This window comes from Marmota marmota, unplaced genomic scaffold (assembly GCF_001458135.2).
Source record: "Marmota marmota marmota unplaced genomic scaffold, marMar, whole genome shotgun sequence".
Taxonomy (NCBI): Eukaryota; Metazoa; Chordata; class Mammalia; order Rodentia; family Sciuridae; genus Marmota; species Marmota marmota.
In genome coordinates, this window is record NW_025999963.1 from 599,426 (window position 1) to 626,019 (window position 26,594).

A 26,594-nucleotide genomic window follows, 5' to 3' on the forward strand; every position below is an offset into this window, starting at 1 on the left:
ACTAATCCTGTCATGGGTGTTTCACCTCATAACCTCATCTCTAACTAATTGCATCTCAAATACCTCATTTACAAACACCATCACAATAGAGGTTAGTAGTTCAACATATGCATAGCTAACATATTGTATTTTGGGGGAATGTATATTGTCCATAACATTAGGTGAAACAGATTGTAAGGAATTTTGAAACTATGTCATTATGTCACAGTTTTTCTCTAGTTTAAACTAAAGTTTATTTAAATAACAATGAAAAATCAAACATCAAAATATTTTTTTAAATTATGGAAATGGACAAACTAGTAATGTAAACTAGCTTTTCGGATGACTTTCGAGAAGGTAATCAGAGATAGTTAGATTATCAATGTACTGAAGATCTAAAAACATTATGCAGACAGCAGATAGGGAGAGAAAAATATAAAGACACTATTAAGAGTACTTACAATACTTGTAGAATAAAGTAAGAAGGTCCTAATTTTTTTTTAAAAAAAGGAAATAAATTATCAGGAAGACAATTAGAAAGAAATAAGAAGGAAAATGTAAGAAAGCCAGAATTTGAAAAGATAATAATAAAGACTTTAATGCAAATGAATGAAATATATCCTCAGATTTAAAAATCATGGCAGTTTCTAGCACTGTAAAGATGAAAAGTAACCTATAAATGTCCTACATTAAAAATTTAGAATTTCAGAACAAAACAAACAAAATAAAGTTTAAAATAGGGAAAAAAATGACTTATTTAAAAATAAATAAATAAATACAGAAACCAATAAATACAGCACTCACTTCTAAACAGAAAAAAGCATTCAAGCTAAGACAGTAAAGTATTACCTATGTTGGTCAAGCTATAAAAATGTTTTAAAAGTATCTTTCTTAAATGATATAAAAACCAAGAAATTATTGGACAAAAATCAGAGATAATTTATGAGTAACAGTGTGAATCTTTACACAAAATTGTTAGTAGGAGTATAGCTAAAATTTTGAGAAATTTTTGTCAAAGACAATGGCCAGAATAAGGCTAAATATAAAAACCATTAGCATTGTGAAAATAGTAAAAATAACGTTTAAATAAGACTATTTCTTAGAACAATTTAAATATTGACTACACAAGTGTTTACATTATTAATGTTAAAAAAATCAGTTAACAAACTTGAAAAGGAAAATCTGCCTTGTAAATACTATTGATGTCCTCCTTGGGTCCTCTTTAGTGGCAAATGCTATTCTAAGTTGTTGTGACTCTTCCTTGGTTAACATGAACCACTTTTTTGAGATTCCTGGGAATTTTCTCAGAGATGACACCAGAATAGAAAAATGAGGAACAAATGCCAGGACTAAGAGCAATTTGGGGGATGATTTTTGTTCCAGAAACCTTCCCTTTATGAGGAGTATTATTAACAACTTTGACCAATGATAAAATTTGAGCTTTATAGGAAGAGAATCTCACAGAAGAGTATCTAAATTATTTATCAACTGAAATGAGGTACAACGTTAGGCACTGGCAAAATCATAAGGAAAAATAAAATTCGGAAGTGATTACTTCTAAGAAAATGGAAGGTAATGTGATAATGAATATACCTAATAGGAAATGAAAATACATTATTTTATTCCTGTTTCTTAATTCATACATACATAAATTCTCTCTTTCCATATATATTTGTGTGTATAAATACCTTTAAAATCTACATGCAATTTCTGACTAAAATTAAAGCTGTTAAATCTAACTTTCCTCTGATAAAATTGGTCAAGTTTTTCCTTTGAAGATGATTCCTTTCTTCAATATGACACCAACAGTAAACCCTGTATTCCTCATGCATTGTTATATTGAGCTACTTCATAAAGTGAGAATATATGTATCTGCTCAACACAGGAAGCTGGGGTCCAATTTGAGGTCTTTGGGAGAACTGCAGAGACTTTCAGATATGATAAAACCATGTTATTGTAGCATAATAAATGAGAAGTTCCCATCTATAATATACACTGAACATTACCTTGGATTTGAAAATTCTTATATTGATATGGTACATAATCAGGAAGAAAACTTGATATCTTTTTCAGATTTTGTTTTCCCCCTCCATTGACCCATAATCTAGGGACACCTGGGAGTTAATTTTTTATTTCTACATTCTGGCTGAAGTGCATATCTGCTGCTCTTTTTTGAGTGCAAAATAGTTTCAAATTCTCAGAGTGTTTAAGGCTCAGATTTGAACCATTTCAAGTAAATTTCCCTGGAAAAGCCTAATATTTTGAGGGTTGCATGAAGATATATGGTTCAGAGCAACTTCTCTGGAAAACATCCTACACTCATATGGGACCGTTAGACTTTGTTTTTGGTTTTATGCTTACCGTAACATCTCTTCTATGTGAGCTGTGATTTGGGTCTGAGACCAGCTATAAATTGTATCTACTGAGATTTATGGATTATTCCTACTTGAGTAATTTTGTTTAGTTCCTGAAACTTCTTTCTTTGTAGTATATTTGGGTAGCTTTATTTTTCCTGCTCAATTTTGTGTGAAACATGAACCACTGAGACTTTCCTGACAAACCCCTCTGAGTTTTTTTTTTTTCTGATTATGAAGTGTTCACTTTTTTAAAGTCATCAAAAAATGACTGCCATTGGCCATCTAATTATGATTTGTTAAGGTGTGTTGCAATAATTTGAGTCTATGAAACATTTTATTTCCATCATTTTGATCTTTTTGTAATTTTTTTTTGTTTGTTTGTTTGGCCAAACTGACTTACTGTACACTGTAGTGTTAAGGATATGTTCTTATTTCAAAATATGACTGACCATAATTAAATTTTTGTTTTCTATGGTTCATAATACTTATTAAGGATTTTCAGCTTCTTTTCCAACTACAAATATTTTACCCTCCCTCTTCTCTCTACCCCTGATTTTAGCCTTCTTGACATTTCACAAAACTATTCTTATTTACTTCTCTTCCCATAATCAGGTTCTGCTCCAGAGTAAATAATAAATACCATCATAAACATTTATTTGGGGATTAAAGATTCAGTTTTCTATTATTTAATTTGTTTTTCAAAAAATTAAATGTAACATGGTTCTTGAAACCACTGATAAAAATCATCAATTAAACACACCAGGGAGGAATGGTCTTGGAGAACTATAATTTCATCATCGTTATTTTTATTTTTTAGTAATTTTCCCATTGAATTTCTTCAGTGATCTTCTTAGTGTAGAGGATAAATACAGTCTTGAGATAGCAATTTTAAATAACTGACAGAACATAGGTAGTGAAATGGACTTCAGGATTTTCTATGAGTATTTGGGGAGTCAAAATTTGGTTGAAACAAAATCAGATTTGGGAGAAATTTTTAATGCAAAAATGTAAACTTCTGTTATTTTACCTGCATAGTGATTTCTGACTTTTCTGTGAACAAGAAAGTTAATACAAGAGCAGGTTTATAGTTGCAATACAGAGAAAAATAGAGGTTTTTTTTTTTTTTTTCAAAGTATACCTTTATTTTTAATAAGATCTCCCCTAATGTTCTTAAGTCATTGTGTGCCAGTAAAATGTATTGACAATAACAACCTCAGAATGAAGCTATATACTGTGAAAAAAAAATGATTTCTCTTCTGATATAGAGAACAGGCAATTTTATTGTTATACTAGTACAGACATATACCCTAAACAAATCAATTTTATTTTGTTCCAAGCTTCCCATTATCAATGGGAATGCATTTCTTTGATTAAGATTACAGAATAGGCTCAACATCCAAGAGATATGTTTCTTTAATCATGAAAAACATATTTCATGACTAAGCTAATAAGTTTTCTTTCTCATGAATTTTAAGAGATTTTATATACTTCCGAATATTTTGATCTAAATACTTAATTGTATTATTCCTTAAAAAACAAAAGAACTGACTTCATTTGTGTTTTTTAATAATTATATTGCCCAAAATTTTATTTATAAGCAAAGATTCTAAAAAAGGGAGGATATAGGTAAAACAGTATAATTCATAAGTATAATTAGTCTAATCTTTTATTTATTTAGATCTCTCTGTATTAAAATTTGAAAGAAATATGATATATGAGGTATAACAATAGGGATTGCAGTTTCCTTTGTCCTCAGCATAGTGATAAAAAGGACCAATTGATCTTCCACTGTAATGGTCTTTTCCTGGCCTGTTTGGGTGGAAAAGACTTAGTCTACTTTGAAACTTTTCACAGGCTTAATTACTTGTAATACACAATCCAACTTACGATTTTCTGAAATTAGAGTTTGACAAAAGGTGGAAGGAGCAATAGAGAAACAAAATTAATAAAACTATTCAATTTGCCAAGAACTTTACTCTTTTCTGTGCTTCACAGAGAAAAGTCTATCTTATATTCATAGCAACTCCAGAAGATAAATATGAAGATATTATTTCTATTTTAAATTGAAGGGCCATGTAAACAACATTTAAATTGACATTTAGACTTTCACAGGAGATATAGTCACAAATTCCAGACTACAGCCTCAGAAGCCCAGACTGCAAACCTCCCCCTCCCCCTAATATTCATTGATTCAGGCATAAATACCTTATATTTGTTTTGACCAGTTCCATATTTTGATTCAAGTCACTGGGAATCCAGAAAGTGAATTGTAACCTGGCATCTTCAAACTATTTGTTCCAATACAGCATCTGACCTTCCTATATTCAAACAGAAATTGAGATGGCTAAAAATGAGAAAAACAGCTGGTTCACTTAAGACTGGACATAATGAAAGGAAGTAATGATGCATGCTGAGAGAGGCAGAGGTAAGAGCATATTTTTTCCATGCATTGGCAATCATATTTTGAGGAGATATCTACTGAATAAAAACTGGTATAAGTATAAATATTGCACTTAAACCTAAANTTTTTTTTTTTTTTTTTTTTTACTTCTAGTATTGCTGGACAATGAGACTGAACCATCTGATGAAATGCAATGTGTAAATGGCACCTTGCCTTCCTCAGAGGATCTAATTTCAAGAACTTTTGAATGTACCGTTTCTCCATTAACTTTCACATCAGAATTTAAAATTAATCATCAATAAAATAATTTTGATATCTCTGCAGTGTTGCAGAGCAAAAATTTTTCAATTTCATAAACACAGCAAAGTGGATAAATGTAACCATTCTTCCCTACAGTAAGAACTTTTTCCTTTTGTTTTCATCATCTACAAAGAAAAAAGTCTTTTATTTTCCTGTTTTTTTTTATTAAAAAAATGAAGCCCTCACTACATCTTTCATTGCCATAAGCCAAAATAGTAACATGTCTTTGATATGTTAAAAATCATTGAATTTAATATTTTCATTTTAAAGTTATGGATTTGGAAACTGAAAAAGTGATTGGGTTCTGTGCTAGTCATCTTCAAATGGTTATAAAATTTGTTTGGCTGCAGGGTTTCTAAGATTAGCTTCTGCAGATGATGTAAAAAATAAAAGTTAAAGTGGTTTTATTTCCTTTGCATAATATTTAATTTTTAATCTTTAATTTTTTAGTCATAAATGGTAAAAGGGAGAAAGTGAGAGAGAGAGAGAGAGAGAAAGAGAGAGAGAGAGGAATTTGAATGTCAGTTATATATTTCCCAAGATACATGCTCTGACTTATTTTTTTAATTCTTAAAATTGAAAGTCAAGTAATTCAATTGAATAACATACCTAGAAGCTAAGCACAAATTGAATTTGAAACTTGAGACTCTTCCCTTTTCCCAAATAACCAGCTCTAGAGTTCCAAATTGTCAAGATCAAGGTATTTCAACGCTAAACGATAATGACTTTCCCCAAAAGTATTGCATTTAAGAATGTTTTACTATCAAACTTAGGTAACTGGAACTTTTTTGGTGTCTCTGAAATGAGTCTCTTTGAAATTTTGCTTATTTTCCCTACATTCAACTAAACCAGAAAGGAGACACCAAATCAAACTTACGGGTAAAAACAAGTGAGAGCAAACAGAACAATGACTAATTGTGTATTAAACATTCTTCATTACTGAGAATGGTGATCCCAATACATTTTCCTGTTTCTATGCAGATTTCTTCCTAAACTGTAGTATCCTAAGGATCAAAGTTAAAACACTTTTTAGTGTTTACAACAGGTACTGTGTGTGTTTTTATCATCTCAGAAAATTTGCTGTACCCTATTTCATTTTTTTTCCTTCTCTTTGTGTTCCCATATCTACAAATTAGCTCCATACTGCATCATTGGAAGTTAAACACTAGGCTGGATAAAAGCCAAAAATTTCATTTGAGTCACCTGTTTATGGTGAACCTTCCACTACGATTTTATATGTTTCACATATTTGGATCACATCTCTGTCTTGAATATTACTTTATTCTCCCAAACATTCTTCAAGAAGACATATGTGTATGTGTGTGTACCCATATGGCTAAGTGAATGCAATTTCTTTCAGAATAGCCCCTGCTTGTACCATATGATAGAAAAGTCACACTTTACCTCTGTATAAAGCTCCACTTTGGTTATAATTTCTTCCTGTAACTCTTCTTCAAATCTGTGTTTGTGCAGCTTTGTCATAGAAATAATTTCTGACAATAGATCTTTAGTTATTTCTGTAAATCCTTTTAATTTCTCGGTGTTTGCACAAAGTATTTGAAGTTAATAAATACTGCTAAGAAATACCCTAGATAAAAACATTGTCATATTATAATCTTTAATTTATCAGTCACCATTTGTAAAGAATCTGTCTGAAAATTGCTGTATTAATGAAAAAATTAATTTAAATTTAATGTATTTTAAAAATTTATGTCTATAAATATTAACTGAATCTTCAGAAATGTGAAGTGACATTATTGACATTTGAGTCCATGGCTGATTCTTTGTGGCCAAAGCTCAGAGTTGATGTATATATACTTGACCCTCAAAACTCTTTGAGAACTTTATTCTGTAACTGATCAACTGGAGATTTTATAGTAATGTATCTATTTTTAAATAATAATTATGCTCAATTTATAGAACTTTTAAAAGTCATCACTATTTTCTTTATTTAGAATAATAGAAGAAAAAAAAAATGAGACCCAATCTCAACTGATAAGAATATACTTGTCTAGTTTCCAAGTCCATATACAAAACAGTACTTGGAATGTTATCATTAATAGAATTTTAAAACATATAAAAATGAAAATATATTTCCAAATTACAGATGATCCATTTTGACTTTATATTTGGATTCAAGATCAGAGGCTTAGATTATGGGTAATCACTATAATGTGTAATTAAAAAACAAATTGTACTAGTGTGCTTGATACTTCAAAATCAGGGAAATATTTGAGTACCAGAACCAGTCAGAGAACTTTGACTTTTATGTAAATGGCTAGAAGGAAATACACATTTTTTATATTTCAAAACCTCATCAGTGAAGTTACAAGGTAAATATTTCAAAAAATAAGAAGCCATGGATAGTTCATCAAAATCTAAATTCAAACGCCTGATAAACTTCAGAATCCTGATGTTTCTCCTCCTTTTGGAATGGGAAAGTCAAGACATCAGGGTCATAGTCGATCTCTGAGGTTTTCTCTCCTTTCAGGACTAAAGTAGTCCAGCGTTAGCATAATCAGAGCCTGTGTGTCCATAGGCTCTTCCCCGAGGCCCTCATGTCTCTTTGGATTCATGCTCTACACCAGAACACACACCATTATGATGTAAAAAATGATAAAGCAGCATCTGGAAAGCTAAAATGTTGTAAAAACCTTAAATTACATTTTATTCCTCAGGCTTAAAACACAAATTGAGAATTATTCAAATTAAATTTACTTTCTTCCCATACCTCAAAAATGAAATATGATAGCGCAGGGCAGCTGTGACATGAGGCAAAATCCAAAATTTTGCACATGGGTAGAATTACACAAAATGTCATGTGACTTTTGGAAACACTAGATCATGAAAAAAAAATTAAAGTGCAAAGAAAAATTTTCCCATCAAATAATTTGCATTTCATGAATTTAGAAATTCTAGTTTAACTGAATATACAGATGGGATCACTTAGAAAATCAGACTTATTATGCTATGAATATTTACTTTGAGATCAAGAGCAACACACAAAAACAAAACATTACCCAAAACAATTTGAAAAACAAAAATCCCCAAGAAATATTAAGAAAATTAGATTGTTTAGGAAAATATTAAAATAAATAGACTTATGCATTACATATTTAGTTAAACAGTAACATCACTGTTGATGATTTCATGACATTCTTCCATGATAATATAATATTTTATGTAAAATGTATGTAAATATATATTTATAAGTTAATGGAATTAGAAAGTTAGTGTCTGCAAACATGTATGGAGCAGAATCCTTTGCAGTGGGTAAAGCAGTTTTACAGATGCTTGATCCTCACAACAGCCCTGTGAGGTAGGCAGGGAAGTCAGTCCATTTCTATCTTGCACTTTTGGACCCTGAATTTCAGAGACATTCAGGCATGTGTCCAATGATAATAAGTGTGAAACTCCTACTTTTTGTGCCCAGTCCTACATATTCCTCTGTAGACATCAAACATGTAAGGACTGATAAGTCTGAACCCGTGTAAAGAATAAGTCAACCATGAGTCTATGTTTATGCTACTTGAAGGATAGTCCTTTTAGACTATGATAACATGTGAGGTACATATTTTTGATGACTGTCTATGATGAAAATGGAAAATGAATTAAGACTGAAGCAAAAATTTTGGCTGATTTCAGTTTTCTAAAATAAAGGGAAAAAAATAAAAAGTTCCTCAACATTTTGTAAAGGATAAGGTTTGTATCTATTTATAAAATAAATCTTTCCCTGACGTATCAGATTTTCAGAGTATACCTTCAACAATTCATTCTATTTATTAAAAAAAATGGGGGGGGAGGATCTCCTGTTAAAATAAAGGAGGGCAGACGAGACAGAGACTATTGTCTCCTGCTCAGTACGGTGCATGTCCGGTACACCGAAGTTGCATACTTTATAGTGCAGGCAGCAAATCCCCATGCTCCATCAATTTTGTATGGAGAAAAGAAGTGGGGAAGGGCAGAGGGAAATGGTACAAGTCCATGACAGAATGGTCTGGTAGAGGGGGAACACCGTATGCAATTTAAACACAAGACAAGGCTAATGGGATCTGTCACAACAGTGTGTGGCTCTCGAGACTCCACTCAAAAAAGTGGAAAAAGAGGTCATGATTACCTTCATGAGTTTCCTTTTGCAATGCACCACCCCTAAAAGTCATAGTTGTCAGTGATTTTGAGCCCCTTTTTGTAGTTTTGCTTTAGGAAAAAAGAAATCACAAAATATTGAAACAAATATTCGTGTTTGGCTTTTTTTCAGGTATTCTTAATTAAACAGTACCACAGACTTTATTGAGCAATTGAAAATATACACAAGGACAGCAGATTTTTCTCTGCATTTTTCTTTTATATTTTGCTTTCTTCCAATTAAATAACCCAGTTTGGATTGTAGAAAGGGCACTTGTTTCTACAGGAGCTGTGTACAGCTTGCTCAGTTCAAGTACTGTTTCCATGGTTATGCTTTGTCATTGCTGAGGTTATGTCTCCACTTGCTGAGGAAGCAGATTCCACAAGGTTTTAAGAATTGGCCCCCTAAGTTGTTCTTTCAGAATCTATTTCTCCATAGAGTTCAGCTAACTTTTTAAACTCAGGCCCCCAGTCTCCAAGGTACTGATAATCCTGGTCTGATTGTGTCGTTGCTGAATCCAGTGAGCTGATAGATCCAGCTTCTGATCTCTGACCCTCATAGGCATAAGTCTGAAGAGAATCATATGGAGGAACACTGGGATCTAGGTCTGCTTCTGCCAGTCTTTGCTTTATGAACTCCTGAACATCTATACTTTCCAGGGTGGACAGTGTCTGGTGCCTGGGAGTGAGCTTCACTTCAGGTCGGATGTCCCTCCGGTACTTGAGCTCCTCAGCTGCAGAAGGGTTCCTTAATGCGGTGATGTCAAAGGCCTCAGTGTCTTCCTCCCCGCCTCCCTCATCATCATAGGTGACCACATTCTCTCGCACATCCTCTTCTGAAATGATCAATGGCTCTTTTTTGCTGCGCCTCAAGGTGATAAAAAGTACTACAATTGCTGAAGAAGAATGGAAAAAGGATAAACAGTTAGGGGAAAGGAAAATTCGTGGAGATCTGACATCAGCAATTTACTATGCCTGTCACCACACTCTAGCACTCGGCTGACACTGCATCACAGCATTCACCTGTGCATCCTGAATAACACCTCAAGGTATTTTAATGCCCTAAGAATGTAACAAAATGATCATCCCCATGGAACATTGTGAATTGCAGATCTTATTTCATCAGGCTTAGGAACTCAGGTTTCTTGAATCAGACTACTGAAAAACTATTCTGTGTCTAATGTGACAGAAACAAATGGTGGAAAAATAATTGAATTTTGAATGAAAAAAAATAACATAATGTGTTTGTCTATCAATAGATACTTAATCATTTTAGGTGAAGACACCAAAGACAGGATGTATTAAGTTCCTTTAAAATTCAAAGAAGGGGCCTCTACTTTTACCCTTTGATATTTGATGTCTTGCTAAAGAGTAAAGAAATAATATTGTATAAGGCTGATCTCCCTTGTTCAGTACCTTTTATTGTATCAGACAATAAAAATGCATTTACCCTATCAAGTTGCAAAAGAATGTTACTTTATTTGGACACAACATAAATTTTATTTTCATATATTTTATATGTTTATATTGTATCTTTTTTAGTTTGTGAATGTTCTTCACATACCTTATTTATTTAATCCTCAACTTTGGCTTTACTCAATTAAACAATGAAGAAGCTGGATGCAGAAAAGTGTATTAAGATGGAAAGAATTGTTCCCAAAGAGGGTAGGTGAAAGGGCTAGCACTCTGTGACTTCTCACACGAGAAGCAATGATATTTCCAGAACAGTGTTCTACTTTTTTTTTTCAAACATATAGAATAAGGAGCTAAGTGACCTGTTGGACAATGGTTTAGGATAGTTCTCAACAAATATGGTGGGTTAAAATTACCAGTGATGTTGCAATCACCAGATAAAGTAATAGAAATGAACCTTGGGCACTTTGCTTTGGCCAATTCTCAGGATTTTAAATCTTTCTGTTTGTGTTATTAAATTCACACCAAATAGAAAGGATTATCTCACTTGAACTTTGGATACAGTGTCTTCAGGCACAATAGAGTACACTACAGTCTATACACGGTTCTTTACATTGTACTAATTAAGGAAGTGCATTCAAATGCCATTTCAGATTATTAGATTCATCAAATGAAAATTAAAAAGCAGTATATTCAATTATGTGTAAATGTGAGATGATAACATACACAATACACACTATTATATATTATTATATGTTAATTAAGTAAACCCCATATAGTATTTGGGATTTATACATACCAAAATATTGCAGAAAGCACATATATGCCATATATGTCCAAAATATTATATTATTGCACTCTACATTTTTTACAGGGTGAGAGCATATACACATACTTTTATCTGCTGTGTGTGTGTGTGTGTGTTTGTGTGTGTCTATATACACATACTTTTATCTGAAATTCACATTAACTGGATTCATTACATTTTATCTGCCAACTCCAATTATATTTAAACTTTAAAAATGTTTATTCCTTTTATTTGGGGGAAAATTACTTTTACTCAATGAAATAAATATGCATTTAATACCGCTGTATACTTTTTTCTTTAAATCCACCTCTCAGTTTTCTAAGTCAAAGCCCTAAACACATCATCAAGTAACTAACTTCATTTTATGCAGAGGTGAAGATTTATCACTTCACTGAAAATTTCTGCTCATATATATTAATAAATGAGGAGGCTGTCCGAGATTAGATATCTTATTTCTACAGACTACTTAATTCATTATAGTGAAAATTCTTACTTTCATTAATAAATCTAGTAATTTTATTTTATGGTGAAATGGTTAGCTATTGATTTCAAGGAAATTTATGTACATGCATAATAGGAAAGATATAAACAATCCTATTATGAAATTATGGAGATTATTTTCATCCTTCATCAAACTTAGTGCAATGCTTCAATTCTTGTGTATGTATCATACTTGGTGAGTGAAATGTGGGGGTAATGCTATGTTTTTTTATTATGATGGTTTATATTTGCTTATTCTCCAAAAGTTTTGAAAAAAAAAATTTCTTATCTTCTCATTCAACATATAGATGCTAGATGCTTGAACATTTTTATATTTACAGTGCACTCTTTTCTAGGTAGTTATTGCTAGTAAATAGTGATTCATAGAATTGCTACATTCCAGCTTAATATAATATCAAAACATAAATAATAACATAGACTGTCATACTCTTAAGAGAAATAGGATGTTTATTATCATCATATTAGGACCTCAGGGTGTACATGGACATGTGGTTCCTCTAGTCAAATCTACCCACTGAAGCAAGCTGAAACCCAGTTCACATGTGTGTTCCTTATGCACTCTCCCACTTGTTTTTAGCAGATATTTGTGGCAGTTGGCACAATGCAAATACTCTACAGACAATTCTTATGTAGATGGGCAAAAGAATAATCTTTGTGAAGGCTTTAATGAACCTTCATGAATAGTAGTAGCCTTAGTGGAAATTTATTTTAAATATTTTTTTTTTAAAAATCAGCTCATGGCTATTAAGAACATTAGACTCCTAATTTACTTATGAATAGTTTGAACTAAATTATGTCTCAAAAAAATCGTAATACCACAGTATATTTTAAGATGATAAGTGCAGAAAATAATTACATAGGGAGATTTGACAATCATATTCATATTCTTATTTTAAAAATCTGGAACTCAAATGAAAATATTAAAATGACCCCTCCCCAATTTAATCTCTCCAATCATGCATATTATACAAAGTACCACTCATACTAGACATAGGAGCCAAAAACATACACTGGAGAAAAGTTAACTTCTTCAACAAATAGTGCTGGGAAAACTGAAAATTCATATGTAGCAGAATGAAATTGATCCCATATCTATCACCCTGAATAAAACTCAACACAAAGTGAATCAAAGACCTAAATATTAGACCAGAGATCCTGCACCTATTAGAAGAAAAAGTAAGCCCAACACTTCAACTTGATGGGTTGGGAACTGACTTCCTCAACAAGACTCCTAAAGTGCAAGAAGAAAAATTAAAAGTCAATAAATGGGATGGTATCAAACTAACAAGCATATTCACAGCAAAGGAAACAATCAAGAACATGAAGAGAGAGTCTATAGAATGGGAGAAAATCTTTGCCACCTGCTCCTCAGAAGAACTAAAAAACTTAACACCAAATAAACAAACAACCCAATCAATAAATGGGAAAAGGAACTAGACACACACTTCTCAAAAGAAGAAATACAAACTATAAACAAATACATTATAAAAATATTCAATATCTCTAGCAATTAGAGAAATAAAAAATAAAACTACACTGAGATTTCCCCTCATTCTAGTCAGAGTGGCAAGAATCAAGAATAAATATTGTGAAGGATGTGGGGAAAATGTTACACTCACACATTGCAGGTGGGACTACAAATCCATGTAACTACTGTGGAAAGCATTACGGAGATTCTTCAAAACCTAGGAAAAGAACCACTGTTTTACCCACTTAGGCCACTTCTCTTATCTAAAGGAGTTAAAATCAGCATATTACAGTGATGCAGCCACATCAATGCTTACAGCAGCACAATTTGCAATAGCCAACCCATGGAACCAACCTAGGTGCCCTTCAATAGATGAATGGATAAAGAAAATGTGATGTATGCACACAATGGAATGCTACTCAGCCATATAGAATGAACTTATGACATTTGCCATTACATGGATGAACCTGGAGACTGTCATACTAAGTGAAATAAACCAATCCCCAAACACCAAAGGTCAGACATACCACTGATATGTAGATGTTAACACACAGCAAGGTTGCAGAGATGGGGAAAAAAGATGTTCAGTTGATTAGACAAAGGAGGATGCGAAAGGAAGGGAGGGGATATAGGAATAGGAAAGACAGTAGAACTAATCTGACATAACCTTTCTTTTGTATATATATGAATACAACACATATATCTGCAAGACTGGGATTCTAATTAGAATAAGATGTACTCCATGTTTGTATGAATATGTCAAAACATACTCTACTGTCATGTATAACTAAAAAGAAGAAATAAAAACTGTGGGGCTGGGGATGTGGTTCAAGTGGTAACGCGCTCACCTGACATGCGAGGGGTGCTGGGTTCGATCCTCAGTACCACATAAAAATAAAATAAATATATTGTGTCCATCAAAAACTAAAAATAAATATTAAAAAATCTCACCTCTCTTTCTCTCTCTCTCTCTCTCTTTCTCTCTCTCTCTCTCTCTCTCTCTCTCTCTCTCTCTCTCTCCCTTAAAAAAATAAAATAAAATAAAATAAACTGTGGGCTCCAGTTTCTACTATTCAACAACAAGCTCCAAATACATCATGAAGTCCCACTCCACATTCTCTGCCATTCTTCTGATTAAAAGGGTCTATAAAAAGTGCTCTCAACAGTAAATAACGGTTCTCACAAAATGTACATGTACGGTTTAAAGTTAGGCTTTTGGTTTTCAAGCACCATTTTCAGATAAGCAATAGATTTTTGCATAAAATTTGAACATATTTAAATTGCAAAATCACATGTGACCTATAATAAAAAATAAGCATAGAAATATTTAACAGCTGAGTTTACATGATTCTTTTATCAGAAACCTCATATTCACAGGTTCAGGATTACAAACAAGAGGATCTGAAATGGGTCACCCAAATCAGGTAATTATAAGTACAACCAATGCCAAATTTATGAACTGAAACTGATAATTAAAATATGTTTTCAATATTAAAATATTAATTTCATAATTGGTCTAGCCATTAGGGTGGGATGTTATTTTAGAATTTCAGGTTGTAATGTCTTGCTAGTTTTGGTATGCATATATTTTCCATGAAGTCTAATACATTACATTCTAATTACATTCTGTGTCTGTTGTCCAGATATTTTCTGAAAAGAATAAAACCTTACAATGCCATTAGCAATAAAAATTACTTTGTCATTAAAAATTGATTAAACCTTAACTTAAGAAAGAATTATAAAATATTTAGATAAAAGCATAAAACATATTTGAGTATTGATATAAAAATATCAAACATACCAAATAGAAAATTTGTTTTATTATTCTTGACAGAGAATATAAAATGTACAAATGTTCTAATAATTATCCTTACAAGCTAAAATATATTTTTATAAATGTTAATTAAATGAAGTATTATTCTTATGAATTATTAAAATGTTATTAGAATAACACAATTTAAAACTGTATATTGAATTTTTTCAATACATTTAATTATTTATCATATTTAATGGTAATGGTTGTATGATGATAAATGAAAACAAAATTGAAGATCACAAATAACCTATCATTCAAAATTAAAAAGTTTTACCAGTGTGTCGCCCCATCATGTATAACCACAAAAATTGGAAGTTATACTCCATGTATGTAGTATATGTAAAAATATATTCTACTGTCATGTATAACTAAAAAGAACAAAGAAAAATATTTTTAAAAATAATTTATATTAAAATCATAAACTTTTATTCTCTGTGACTTCAGTTAAGAACTCTAAGGGGATCCAGTGTTCTGTTGCTGCTGTATGACTTTATTTTCTGTTTTGGATGTGTTTTGTGTGTGTGTGTTTGTAATTTTTCTTTTTTTAATTTTATGGAGAAAAACAAAATACATAAGGAAAATAGCAGTTATGACTAATAAATAAATTTTTAAAGCTTGATTTCCCTCTTTTCCTTATGTACCATGCATTTACTATATGTTATGATTTGAATATGAGTTGTTCCCAAAGGCATGGGAGACAGTGAGGTACCAACCAGAGGTGAAATGATTAGTTTATGAGAGTTGTCAGTTAAGCAGTGTCAGTTAACTTGAAAGTATTACTGTACTCAGTGATAATTATAAGCAGGTAGGGTATAGCTTGAAGAAATAGGTCACTGGTATCACTGATTCCTTGTTCTCTCTCTGTTTTCCCAGTGGCTTAAACTGAGCCACATTTGTTGGCCATAGTCTTCCATCATTATTCTTTTCTCCACCTTAGACACAGAGCAATGGATTTGGCTGACTAAGCCCTACATCTTTGAAACTAGAATCCAAAATATACTTTTCATCCTTTAAGTGGTTCTTATCAGACACTGTTTCATAGAAAGGGAAGCTGACTTAACACTGTAAAAGATCCTACTGCAGTGAAACAGCTCTTGTTATGGTGTTGCACAAATTATGCATGTTTCTGGTTGCTAAGTGCAAACAATAATTTTTAGGTACAAATTGTTGAACTTGTGAGAAGTTTTTGACATTGAATAGATTCAGTGTGTAACACAGTGCTCTATTCCCATCAACACTCTTTCCCACGTACATTTGTGACACTGTACTTGACTAAATTTCTATCTTTCTGATTTCTTTGCTGTCCTCTCTTATCTCATCCCTCCTGACATGGAAATCACTTTGAAGTTTCACACAGCTCAGTTCTACTCTTTACTCTCTGTATTTTTTTTTTTAATTTTTGCTATGTAATTTAAGCAAAATGGATTAATCCACTGCATAACTAAGGGAGAATCAGGGTGTACACTCAGCAAGAGATGAATAGACAAATAGCCCTGTTTGATACTGTTCCAACTTACTCAGACATCTAAGTTATCGAAGGTATTTATCATATTTTGATATTATTCACTTTTCTTCAACTTAACTCAAAATGTGTTGATCCAATTCATGCCATGTCAGAGGAAGACAGTACCCTGTTATTCTCTTAGCACCATGAGATTTTTTTCTTCAATTCAGTCACTGTGATCTTTTCCACTTGCAAGTTTACAATGAGACTCTCCTGTTTTAATCCAGTCTACACACCTGCAGCAAACCCCCATTTTTTTCAGATACACAATAGCATTACATTTTCTCACACATGCTCCTTATGTTCCTTCTCCTCGTCAGCCTCATTCCAACTTACTCTCTTCACCATCTATGCAAGCAGGTTATCTTCCTCCCAGGAACAAAACCTGGAATATTCTTTGTGGGAATACCCTAGTCTTACCAAAAAATACAGTGCTTTTTTTTTTTTCACATGTGCACGCTACCAAGAAAGGTCACAAATAAGTCTCTAATGGAAAAGAGGAAGTGGGGACACACTGTAAGACAAACACATATGCACTCTAAACTATGTAGAAAAAACGGCTCATATCTACCTTTATTGTTACAAAATCTGGGTGTACTATCTTACTTTCTTTTTTTTTTCTTTCTCTCTTTATATTGTGTCTGTCTTAAATAAGATCTAAAAGTTTGAGATAATATCAGTTTGAAATATAGATGTGATGAGGTTTAGAATACACATTTAACATCCATTAGAATATAACAAGAGCTAATATAAAACTGGATTTTTTTAATAAAATAAAATGCAATGCAAATCTCAGATTCGAGAAAATCTTACAGTATTTAATATAATATAATTGAATTTAATAAAATATATGATATTTCAGGTTACAGTGACTTAGAATGAATATGTTAAACTCAGCTAACATTGATGATTAACTGATATTTGGGAATTACAGAAGTTTCTATAAGACTTTTATATTCTTATTTGGATATCAGATTTACTTTATTGTATATGTCTGTGATGTAAACATGATATTTGAATATATTACTATCCAGTGACATGATAACTATTATCAAGCAAATTAACATATTTTTCATCTCACATTTACCCCCTTTTCATGTGTGTGTGCTAAAACAACTTAAAATCTACTTTTTTGACATTTTTTATCGATATAAAACCATGTTATCATTAACTCTAGTCCTCATACTGTATACTAAATTTCTGTGCTTATTTATACTATGGCTATAAGACCCAAGTGGGCTGACCTTGGCTGAGCTAAGCAGGGTGGGTCCTAGACATATTAAAATGATGTCTTTCTGTTCCCAGAAATTAATTGAAAAGTTCTTTCCAAATGGGACTTAGAATATCTTACTATTAATTTTTCTAAAATACATACTTTCAAAACTTTTTCTCTTAGATTTCATATGTTGCTGATATTCCAACTCTTTCCCAAGTTTTGAATCAAATTAGTTCCAGATTACAGATTTGTAAAATTTAATTTAATAGAATATGTGCAGCCATGTTTTATTACCCCCATTACGCCTTTGTAATCCTTATATTTCAAGAATACGATTTACTCCCATTCAGAACTGCCATTGTACCACCTTAGGCTGTAGAATGACTTACCCAGGAGAATGACAACACAGAGAAGGATAGCGATTAGGGCTCCTGTACTCAAACCAGCCGAGGACAGGAAGGCTTCTGCATGACAGGTCCGCACGCGCCCATCTCTCTCGCATGCACAAACCCTGATGGTGAGGGTGCTGCTGCTGCTGAGAGAGGGGATTCCACCATCAGAGATCATAATGGGTAGATAATACACATCCTGAATAGTTCGACTAAATCTCCTCCGCCTTGTCAGAATGCTGGCTGTGTTATCTATGATAGACATAAGCAAAACAAAATATACTTAGTGAAGCTGCCATTAAAGATTCACATTTCCTTTAATGGATAAAACGGATATGTGTGATTTTTTTTTTTTTAACTCACAAAATGGCCAAGGGAACATGAAGGGGAAATTTTTAAGGAATAGCTAAAATTCATAGTTCAATTGAGAAAATTATTTGAGTAGTTAATAGAGCCAAACTGATGGAATGGTGAAGTCATGGGAGGACAACAGGGAAGAGACAAAGCCATTTTGAATATGGACTTACTTAGCAGCTAAAATACTTAAGGCATAGAAATGGCCTGAAGCAAATGGATCCTAGTCTTTGTTGTGAACTAGGAGGATCACCCCAAACCTAGACTCTTACTTCAAATGACAGCAACAGATATCTGTACTTCAGCAAACTATTCAGGAGATTTCAATACATTAAAAATGTCTAAGAACCACTGATACAGATGATATTTCTATGAAAACACCACATAGATTGATAAACTTAAAAACTTAACTATAATATGATGGACTTTTGTCAGAGTGAATACACCACATGGAAGTTAAAGGTGACCAAATAGTTCTATTTTATGTGATTTTTAAATGTTATGTACTATAAGAAATGTGGGCATGATACATATTGATCAATCCATACAACATCATATGAAAGTGGTTGCTAAAATCTTTATTGTATTGGAGAAAATAATTTGTATTATAAATAAGTAGTTTAAAATAAATGGACAGAGTCGTAGAGTATAATTTATATCAAACCACACAGGACACACTTTGATACATTCTAGAATCCTGATCAAAATTGTAATATCACATCTTGGTCAATTTGTCACCAATTAATATTGATGTACTGAAATGTATATATCATATAATATTTTACCATTGTTATTTCTCTTCCCAGAATGTCTATGAGTGAAAAGATCCCATGGTACACACTTGGATATACTGTTCAGATACCCTCCTGGGAAAGACTTATTGCTCTACCTATAAACTATCACCTGACCCTAGGTCACAACTTTCAGTGACTTCCTCATGAAAGGTTAGAATATTCAGAACATTTACCACCAAATGCTGATATACTGAAAGATAAGTTTAGCTTAAGAGCTTTGTCATGGTGTCAGCCATTGAGAAGCATTAAAACTGCACAGAATCTTAGCCAGGCATTGTGATACAAATGTGTAATCCCAGCAACATGAGAGGCTAAAGCAGGAGGATTGAAACTTTGAGGTCAAACTCAGCAATTTAGAAAGGTTCTAAGCAACTTAGCAAGACCTTATTTCAAATTTAAAAAGGCAGGGAATGAAGCTCAGTGTTAAAGTGTCTCTGGGTTCAACCCACAGTATTGAAAAAAAAGAAACGTACTCTGTACAATTTATATATATATATATATCAGATTCATGAACATCCTGCACTCTAAACTCCAATTCAGAGTCAGCATCACAGGGAACTCAGCCTGTGACTATACCTGAGTTAATTATTTTGCACTAAAAATGTGAGTGCACCATTGGACATTTTAGGGATTCTCTTTCTCAAGTCAATGATTTTTATTATGAAAATTAGAATTCTTTTTTTAATATAGGTAATTTGATAGTTATAATACTATACCATATAATATTTTCTTGATTGAATGTTCTAAGTAAATGCAATAGAAATATAATTAATTTACAAATATTTAATATAATATAGAGAATTAAATGGAAAAATATACATATATATATGTGTGTGTGTGTGTGTGTGTGTATTTATATGTATATTTTTATGTCACTGAAGATGTATAGGAAAAGTAAATAGTTCAATGAGAAATTGAAAAGGATTTTCTTATCTGGTGAAAGAAGAATTTAAAAACTGTATCAAATGTGTATTCTGAAGCAGGTCACAGAATAGAAAAAGAAGAGGATGAGATATATACGTGTATGCATTATTTGTATGCACCATAGCAATCATGGGTTATTCCACAGGAAACCTGATCTTCCATAAAAATCAGATCTCCCAGTTGGATGCTTTGTTATGATTAACATAAAGTTGTCTCTATTTTAATTCCTTAATAGAAAGAACATGTTTGAGCTAAGTGTTTATGTGCACAAATATTTTTGAGAATTACACAACTATTCTTAGGAGAGGGGCAAGACACTTGTTACTGGATTTGAGCGACATAAATAATGACATGGTAACAGCCATTCTGGTAGATATGGAATATCTTATGGCTCCAGCCTAGCCGACAGTTTACATTATTAAAGTGGATAATTGTTGAAAATGCAGCCACAAATGTGATTCCAAACAAAAGAAAACCAGAATATGCCTGTGGAAGTGCACTTTTAGCTCCTAAATAGAAAATAGAAAACCCTATGACATGGAGACATTTTTTTCCTTTTTTTTTTTTTTTTTTGCAGTTGAGTGTTTAGCTTTTGAAAAGAAGAGAGGATTTAGGAAGCAAAGAACTTCCCACCTAGAAAGGCCTCAACAGATAATGAGCTCTTGACAAGGGATAGTCTGTACTTCAATGGAACTGCAAAAAATGTGCTTGGCAGAAGCCTCAAGAACTTGAATAAGAAATCTATGAACATGAGGAAGAACATGAAAGTGGTAAGAAAAACACATATATAAATGCATGCATGTATAGGTTTATATTCATGTACACATATATATCACATGTACATTTATAGATCAAATCCAACTGGAAGTCTATATCGTGTTTATATATGGATCATATTCATATGGAGTCCCATATCATGTGTGAGCATATAAATCATGTCTATGTAAAGGTTTATGTCATGTCTGGGTATGTAGATCATATTTATTGAGATATATCATGTGTATGTGTACATATCAAAATAAAAATGTATGTCTTTCTGAAAATGAAACTTAGGCTACAAGGGCAATAAGAAATCTCTAAAATTTCAAATATACTTAAAAATATTATAGAAAGTCTTAAGAGATAGTCAAGTTAAAAAATCATTAACATAAGATTAATAAAGGGAAAACATTGAAGGATAGAACATGTGTGGATGGGAAGTGCTGTGTATTAATTTTCAATAATAAGCAAATGCTAATAATGTGCATCCAGACTTGGTTCTTAGTTTGAACCCTCAATGGCTTGGATGAAGAGAGAGTGTTTTAGAACACTTATTTGCGAAGCCAGTCCAGTTAATGTATTGAACTAGCATTCAAGGACATTTGGAATGACAAAACCGAATATCTTAATCTAAATAAGAATATACAATAAAATATATATTTTAGGTGGCAAATTATGGAGAATTTCAGATGGGCAAAAAACTGGAGATCATATTTTAGTTTCATTTTTCTCTAACCCTTTGGCAATGATATGAACAATTTATAATTTAATTATTATTAGAACCCATGAAATAAACAATGCTGTTGTGGTTTCCAGCAAAATTCCTTCCATATGATCGGTGCTTGATAAATAGTAATTTGAGCGACAATCAGCAGGAACTTCTCTTCTATTACAGTTTCTTATTACATTGGCATGTGTTAAGAAATTAAAACCAAAATGAGCTAAACATAACTTGCAGCACTTCAGCAGCAGGAGCTCAGTATGTTCTTTGCTATGTGCTTATTCTTTCTCTTGTTTTGCCTGACTTCCTCTCTGTCAATCCCAGAATGACCCTAAGCTCAATTTTCAGACTCTGGAATCTGCCTGTTCACTTGAGTTTGTAAACATCCTTGTGGCCTCACTTGTCTGTCTGCCAAACCACAAATGCATGATCCAATATGTCATTACATTCTGATTTGCACCCTGGAATGTCATCCTGTTGACCATCTGCCACACTCCTTCTTGATAATCTTTAAATTCTGCATAAACACAACCATCCATTGTATAAAAATTCTTCCTTCAGATTCATAAATAATGCTGGAAAAAGGTTATAGCCATTTAATTGACCCCACTTAGTTCATAGAGAAACTTATACTATGCTCTCAGAGGAGATTAGAAATTAATCTATTGACATTTATTTGTATTCATATTTATTCTTTATCAGATGTCACACAGTAGCTTTTCTGAGTTTCTTTGTGATGCCTGTTCTTTACCTCACAATAAGAAAATATCTCTTGCTGCAGAGAAGCTCTCATCTATTGTCAGAATTTTTAAAACTCTTCAATCTTTCTTTGTCATTAATTAAATCTCTGTTATATGTAAGCTCTCATATAAAGACTGCATAACTAAGACTAAAAATTAAATAAATGCATATAAAACAAATATAAACCTTGAAGACTATCAGCAAATCTCATAAATAACACATACATTTGCATACATGTAAATTTAGAAGTAGAGGGGTATAATAAAGAAAAAAATTAAACTCAAGATACAAAATCATTCATCAACATATTGCAAAAATGCAATTTCAGAAGAAAAGGCAAGGATAGCAGCACAACAATAAGAATATGAACTATAAGAGAAATCATCTACCTAATATTTATAACAGATATTTAATAAATAGCATTATTATTAGCAACTAATGGATTAGCCAAAGTAGAAGAAACTGTTAAAAGTCTCTAAAATTATAAACCCTGTAGAAAGTTGTGAGTGTAAATCTTTAGAGAGTTTTACTGTATGCATAATTCTCTGTTTCAGACTGTTTAAAGTTTCACCTTCCTTAATGCAGAGGAAGGGTCAAGTTACTATAGCACCTAGCACCGTATAATTCATACCAAAGAAAGAATTTAAGTAAAAGAGTGGAACCTACATTTCCAAGAAAAGAAGGCGAAATAAAGTGGAATGGAACATGGAATAGTAAAATTAGCAGTAACTTTATTTTGTTCTTCTACTTTTATTTTTTTTTTTGGCTTGGTACATATGAATCAACTTTCCTTTATTTATATTTTTATCATTACAAGGGTATAAAAAGTTTGATGCAGTATGACCTGACACAACTCAGAAAGAGGAAACAAAAGCATATTCTTTTATTTAAAGTTAAATGTCCACTAAAAAATTCTCTAGTGTTGAAATTCAGAGTTTTCTACTTTATGATTAAGAGTGTATATGAATTTTAACTTCCCAATAGTCAAGACTCAAGTGTCTAATTTTTGATAAAGCACAGTACTACTCTGTCCAATGCATGTGAGTAAATGTAAGCAAGTGAAGAATCTGAGATTTGACTGGTAGAGAAAGGAGAGCCAGGGAGGAATGAAAGCACTGTGTTAGGCTCTCTTCTCTGACAGGAGATAAGTGACTCAGCAGGGAGTAGTAGCTGGCTCATCTATTAGAGGATGTGTGGTGCTTGATTTGTAAGGCAGGGTGAATTATGTGTGCACTATTTTGTTTAGGACAAATAGAAATCTCTAAATGTTCTCTTGAAACCCTGTGGATAAAAACAGAATTTAAAATGGTCATTCTCTGTAGTGAAATTAAGTACATTACCACACCAGCTGTGAATTCTTGTTTGAAGGACAAGAATAAACTATGGGAATATAAACTGCTGCAGATCTGACAATGCTGAAATGTATGAAGTGAACATGTTAAAAACTACTAGGATTTCCAATGTGTGTCAACCTAAGTACCTGTATTTCAGAACTAATTCATGGTAGATTTTGAATGAAAGGGCTTGAGAGCAAAGGTTTTTAACAGCTGCATAGTCAATATCAACATTGAAAATATGCTTTATCATAACTCTGTGCGATGGAAATTTAAAGTTCTTCTAATAACCCTAAATAGCCTCCCTTCTCCCAAAACACAAACAAAAAACTTTTTGTTTTAGATTGCATTTAAATGTTTTGCTAAAAGTTATAAAGAAACATAATAGCCAATATATTTATTTTAGAAGCATAAATGTATTTTATTGCAAAGAAATGAAAAGTAATGAAGCAAAACAAAAACCAAAATATTAGAAATATTGGAAGAAGGTTAAAAGGACAAGGTTTGTTAAAGACTTTGGGAGATGGTGCAGTCTTTAGGGGAAGGGCCTATTGGAAGGAAGTTAGACCAATGGATACTGAGCATTTGAAGAGTATATGGGACCCTGGTCCTTTCCTCTATCTCTTTGCTTACAAGCTGGTATTAGGCAAGCAACTTTGCTCCACCACACCTTCCATAATGTTCTTCCTCACTACAGGCCCAAAACAAGGGGAACAAGCGACATAGACTAAAACCTCTCAAACCATGAACCTTCACTGATTTTCTCAAGTATTTTGTCACCATGAGGGAAAACTGACTAGCACAGGCAGTCTACAAAATCTTGGTAAATATGATTGTAAATGATAATTTTCATAGCATTTTTATTGTTTTAAAATGAATTCATTTTAAAAGAATATGAAGGTCTATTAAAATTGGAATATATGTATCCAATAAAAGAACTTAGGGACCAACACTAATAATATTTTTGGTAGCAAATCATCAAAGAATTTTAAAGAATAAATTTGAAAGATAAATTGAGTTGGAACCTTGTAAACAAAGAGAGATAGACATGTATACTTATTGTAATCTCTTTCTTTACAAAAATCTGTGATTTACAAATGTACTCTTACAGTTAGAATTAAGTTTAAGACTTAAGTCAGACAAATCTTCTTGCATTAAATAAAGCCTAGTCCCTGAAGAGACAGCATGAAGATCATGAAACAGAATAGACATGCCATGGTAGAGGAATGATTTTATATTAGGGGATTAGGATATATATTACAAAATGCATGCACAAAGTATTCTAAGTCCAGAATCCTGGTTTGAGCCAAAATTTTAAAAAATCTGAGATTTTATGGCCAAAGTTTATTTGCTATAGAGAATAAGAACGGGAAATCATATAATAGAATGTTTTGGTGCTAAAATGAAAATTTTACAATTTAAGGGAAGATAATAGCAGAAATATACATTTGAATCAGAAAACATTTCATACGTTTATTGCTCTAACTTTAAAATTAACTTCTAAACTTTGGTTGTAAATTTCAATAAAATTGTGTCACTACCAATATAGTAAAGTAAAAATAAGGCCATTATTAAAGAAAAATCTTTGCAATATACATTTTAAAGTATATGTTGCTAAAATAAATCCTTTACTTACTTGGTAATTATCCAAATCCAATCATTAATATTTAATAATTTGTGAACAATACATTTCCAGATAAATATTAAAGATTTTTTGCTTATCATGTTTTTTTTTTCATTCACTACAATTTGGTACTAAAGCAACTAAGCAATGAATGACAATGTATCTATTGAGAGCACAGAATAGAGAATGATGCATAACAATCTGTACTCAAGGGTGAATTAAAATGTCACCTGGCTTCTGCTTTGCTGCACTTCCCTGGATGGATTTTTCTCCCCAGTGTGACTGATGATGCCTTCCTCATCTTGGTACTCTCTTAAACTCTCCCCTAGTTGGAAACTGTACTCTGATTTACTCTGCCTGGAAGAATGGACTCTACCTTAAAAGTGTAATGATGCTTTCATCTTTTAAACTAAAAACTTGTAGTAATTGAAGTTACTGATATTCCACTGACTTCAAATGCAAGTTGCATTTCATGTCAGCCTCACTTTTCTGACTAGATCACAAGCCCCTGGAAAGCAGGAGATATGTTTTCTAAGTCCCCACATTCTGCCTACTTAGTTCACTGCTTTCTATGCTGGAAAAAGTAATATCACTTGAAAGATTAAGAAGTGCAAGAAAACTAATGTTAAAAGCTGACTATAGAATTTCTCTTAGTTGAATGACAATTTTCTCCAGGAAAGGCAAGGAAGAATGGTTATACAGAGCAGGTGGAGTGACTGGAATGGCCATGCTGAGCCCAAGGTGTGAACAGAGATGGAGGAGATAGAACTGCATGAGTATATGTTTTAAAAGCTTTTCATTTTTAATTAAATCAATAAATGAATAAGTTCCCATTGAAAATAATCAAAGTGCATATGATATTTCTAAAAAGTACTATATAGTCTATTATTTTATTACTATTGCTTTTATTATGATTATGCTCTATTCATTATACTCAATTCATTGTTTCTGGCAGATGTTTAATAATCATGTATTGAATAATTCATACTTTGAATTTACCTTCAATACTTTAACATTCTTATTTTCTTATTTTAATTTGCCTGCAAAAAGTCCATATATTTTTTCC

General features: G+C 32.2%; 1 protein-coding gene across 5 annotated transcripts in view; it reads right to left on the reverse strand.

The window, feature by feature from the left end:
* Positions 1-7,679: 7,679 nt before the first annotated feature.
* Cdh18 (cadherin 18) overlaps positions 7,680-26,594 on the reverse strand; it is a 672,909-nt gene continuing 653,994 nt past the window's right edge. For 3 of the 5 annotated variants that reach the window (XM_048803133.1, XM_048803131.1, XM_048803132.1), the window contains 2 exons: positions 18,278-18,529; positions 7,680-10,058 (listed from right to left, as the gene is read on the reverse strand). In XM_048803133.1, coding sequence (XP_048659090.1) covers positions 9,568-10,058; positions 18,278-18,529 — 743 coding nt within the window. In that variant the 3' untranslated portion in view covers positions 7,680-9,567. The remainder of the gene's footprint in view (positions 10,059-18,277; positions 18,530-26,594) is intronic. The other 2 variants (XM_048803135.1, XM_048803134.1) reach the window with 2 other exon arrangements.